This window comes from Chrysochloris asiatica, unplaced genomic scaffold (assembly GCF_000296735.1).
Source record: "Chrysochloris asiatica unplaced genomic scaffold, ChrAsi1.0 scaffold00304, whole genome shotgun sequence".
In the NCBI taxonomy this organism is placed as follows: domain Eukaryota; kingdom Metazoa; phylum Chordata; class Mammalia; order Afrosoricida; family Chrysochloridae; genus Chrysochloris; species Chrysochloris asiatica.
In genome coordinates this window covers 1864336-1867340 of record NW_006408822.1, presented here as the reverse complement: position 1 = coordinate 1867340, position 3005 = coordinate 1864336, and the positions used below count along the sequence as shown (strand labels likewise).

At 44.4% G+C, this 3005-nt stretch overlaps 1 protein-coding gene across 1 annotated transcript in view; it reads right to left on the bottom strand.

Annotated features, from left to right (window-relative positions):
* The window catches only part of LOC102821247 (small nuclear ribonucleoprotein-associated protein B'-like), a 25940-nt gene extending 23305 nt beyond the window's left edge, over positions 1 to 2635 (bottom strand). Inside the window, exons 1-2 of the mRNA XM_006874863.1 lie at positions 2593 to 2635; positions 2363 to 2421 (exon numbers count right to left, since the gene is read on the bottom strand). Of these exons, the coding sequence (XP_006874925.1) occupies positions 2363 to 2421; positions 2593 to 2635 (102 nt within the window). The remainder of the gene's footprint in view (positions 1 to 2362; positions 2422 to 2592) is intronic.
* Between the last annotated feature and the right edge of the window lie 370 nt (positions 2636 to 3005).

Below are 3005 nucleotides of genomic sequence, written 5' to 3'. Positions count from 1 at the left end.
CAACAATAAAGATTTACAGCCTTGGAAACCCTGTACAGGGTTGCTATGAGTTAGAACCAACTTCACAGCACACCACCACCACACTTGCTTAACGTAGAGGACAACTCCTTGCATCTGAAATGCATTAACCCTAGGTGCTTAGAGTTCTAACTCCCTCACCACCTTATGTCTTTGGTCAAATGTTACCTCTTCACTAATTTCAAATGCTCAGTTTTCAAAATTCAGTCAACCACACTGTTAGCCCCAATACCCCTCTTTCCCATTCTATTTTATTACTGGTTTTATTCTTTTTTAACTGTTGTCACCTTTTAACACACTGTATTACAATATTGCTGTATATTCTGTATACAAGTTTACTGTTTGCTGTCTGTCCCCTTACATTCAACTAACCCCAATGTGGGCAGTGATTTCTAACTATTGCATGTATTGCATTCTGGGTGCATAGAACATTATCTGGCACATAGTACAAACAAAAGAAAGCCCACAAAAAACCAACCCCAATGACCCTGAGTCAATTCCAACTCATGGCCACCCTATGCGTTACTAAGTAGAACCACTTCATATGGTTTCTTTTTTGTATGTATTTACTTCTTTGATGTGATTCATAGGGTCTTATAAGTTGTGATTGGGTCTTATAAGTTTGTGTATATTAGGGTCCTATAAGTTTGTGTATATTCTTTTTCTGTCTCTTTCGCCGCCAGATCTCCCTACTTCGTGAACCAAACTTCCCTGTCGAGGCAGGTCCCCGACACAGAAGCAGAGCCAGGTGTTCCTACCATGACGCTGTTGGATGGCTGTGAACCACCAATCTTTAGGCTAATAGTTCAGTGCAAACTGTTTGCACCACCCAGGAACCCCCAAACTACCCCACCCCTGTCACCTTGATTCCGACTCATAAAGGACAGATTAGAACTATCTCCCATCGGGTTTCCAAAACTGCAAATCTTTATGAAAGCAGACGGCCGGGGAGTGCAAACTGCCAAGCTTCTGGTTAACACCTGTGTGCTTAAAGCACTTGTCACCAGGGCTCTTGTGGCACATAGTAGGTGGCCAAGGAGCTCTGGTAGCACAGTGGTTACGAATCAGGCTGCGAACCTCAAGGTTAACAGTTCAAAATTCTCAGCTGCTTGGTGGGATAAAGATGAGGTTTTCTGCTCCCATAAAGATTTACAGCCTCAGAAACCCTGTGCAGGGTCGCTATCAGTTGGAACCAACTCCATGGCACATAACAACAACGCAACAGCAGGTGGCCAATAAATATCTACTGAATTGATGCAAAGGAAGAAAACAAGAAAGCACATCCTCACCCAGTGAGAACAGATTCCTGTAAATCTCCAGCATCACTTCTCTGTAGAGGCTCTTCTGCTCAGAGCTCAGTCTCTTCCATTCTGCCTCCGTGAAGACCATAGTCACGTCCTCAAATGTAACTGGCTCCTAGAATAAGCAGTGAATCGATATGCATTGGAAATCTGGGTCCATTTTCACAATGAGAGGAGTTTCACTGGTGTGAAAGGGCGTGGATCTGAAGAAGTTTCTCTAATTCTCTGCAGAGAACACAGCTCTCCAGATCAAGTCTTTCTGGCCGTGAGTGGACACTTGGCTCTGTGATCGCATCTGTGGGGAGCCCAGGTGATGCACAAAACACAGCCTGGGTGTCAGCCGCAGCCTCCAACGTGCAGCTACAGCCTCTGACTCTAGGAGTTGAAGTTTTCAATGGAGAACTTGTGGGCCGTACAAACACCACCCCAAATGGCTTCCTGTGCATATTCTCACATTCCCCACCAACTACTCAGCTAGAAGCACCAAATTACGTCATCATAATGTTGCCAGCTTTTATTGAGACTTCTAATGTTGAAAGAAAGCAAAACTTAAAATGAAGATATAGAGGAGAGTCAGAAGCCAAGGTCCGGTGAAAGGTCTGAACCCATGTCTAAATGACAAAGAAGCTAACAGAACAAAAACAATGGGAGGAACAACAGATGGGGTCTGGAATGAGCATTTCAGAAGAGCTCAGTGGACTTAATGGGATCTGTAACACCACTCAAGTGTGGCAACAGTAGTGAGGTTGGCCCAGGATCAGGCAGTGTTCCATTCTGCTGTGCATAAAGTCGCTATGAGTCAGTACCAACTCAATGGCATCTAACAACAACATTATAAATGATAAGGAGCACTGGTAGCTGACATGAAGGCATGAAATGCCTAAATGTTGATCACCTTCCGCCTTCCTAAGATAGAGACAATATATAAAGATGATTCAAAATTTCATGGAAAATCTCATTCTCATTTCATTCCATTTTTCACAAACTTTTTGAAGGCCTCTCATTTGCCTGGGAAATGAGGCAACATTGCAGAAAAAACTTACCAGTAGTGTGGGCTTCCTCTTCTCCTCTTGGAGCTGGTCAGTATCCTCAGGAGACAAACCTAAGGGAAGAAAGAGAAGCTGTGAGAGACCAGACCTCCCATAATGCTCCCAGAGCAGCTCTTCTGAGCCAGGGGATGGAGGAAGTAGTGTGGACTCAGCTGTGGTCACTCACACCTGACCCTGGAGCCTTGGACCCCTCTTCACTTTCCCAAATCCTCATCAACTCTCACCTTTTGCCTTATGGTTTTGGGTCCATTTCTTCATGATCTCCATATCTTCCCTGTTCATTGAAGCCAGGATCAGACAATGACAGCGTAATGGCCCCAGACTCAGTCCAGTGAATGCATTGAAATTCTGCCACAGGTCAGTTAGAAGTTATTTCATCTCAAAATGAATTTCTGCTGCCTGGACTGACATCTTCAAACCTCAATTACAACATCTCATCTTGTTTTCATGCCTCCAGGACCTGTGGGGTGAAGAATAAACTTGATACTGCTGGATTGTTTATTGTGTGCTCTCACCCCAGGCCTCTTCAGCAGACAACCTGTCCTCTCACACACTCCTCACTCCACAGCCACAGTCTCATAGTCTACACGGGTTTTCTGAATTTCTATCTACATTCATTTCTGGCCTATAAGCCTTC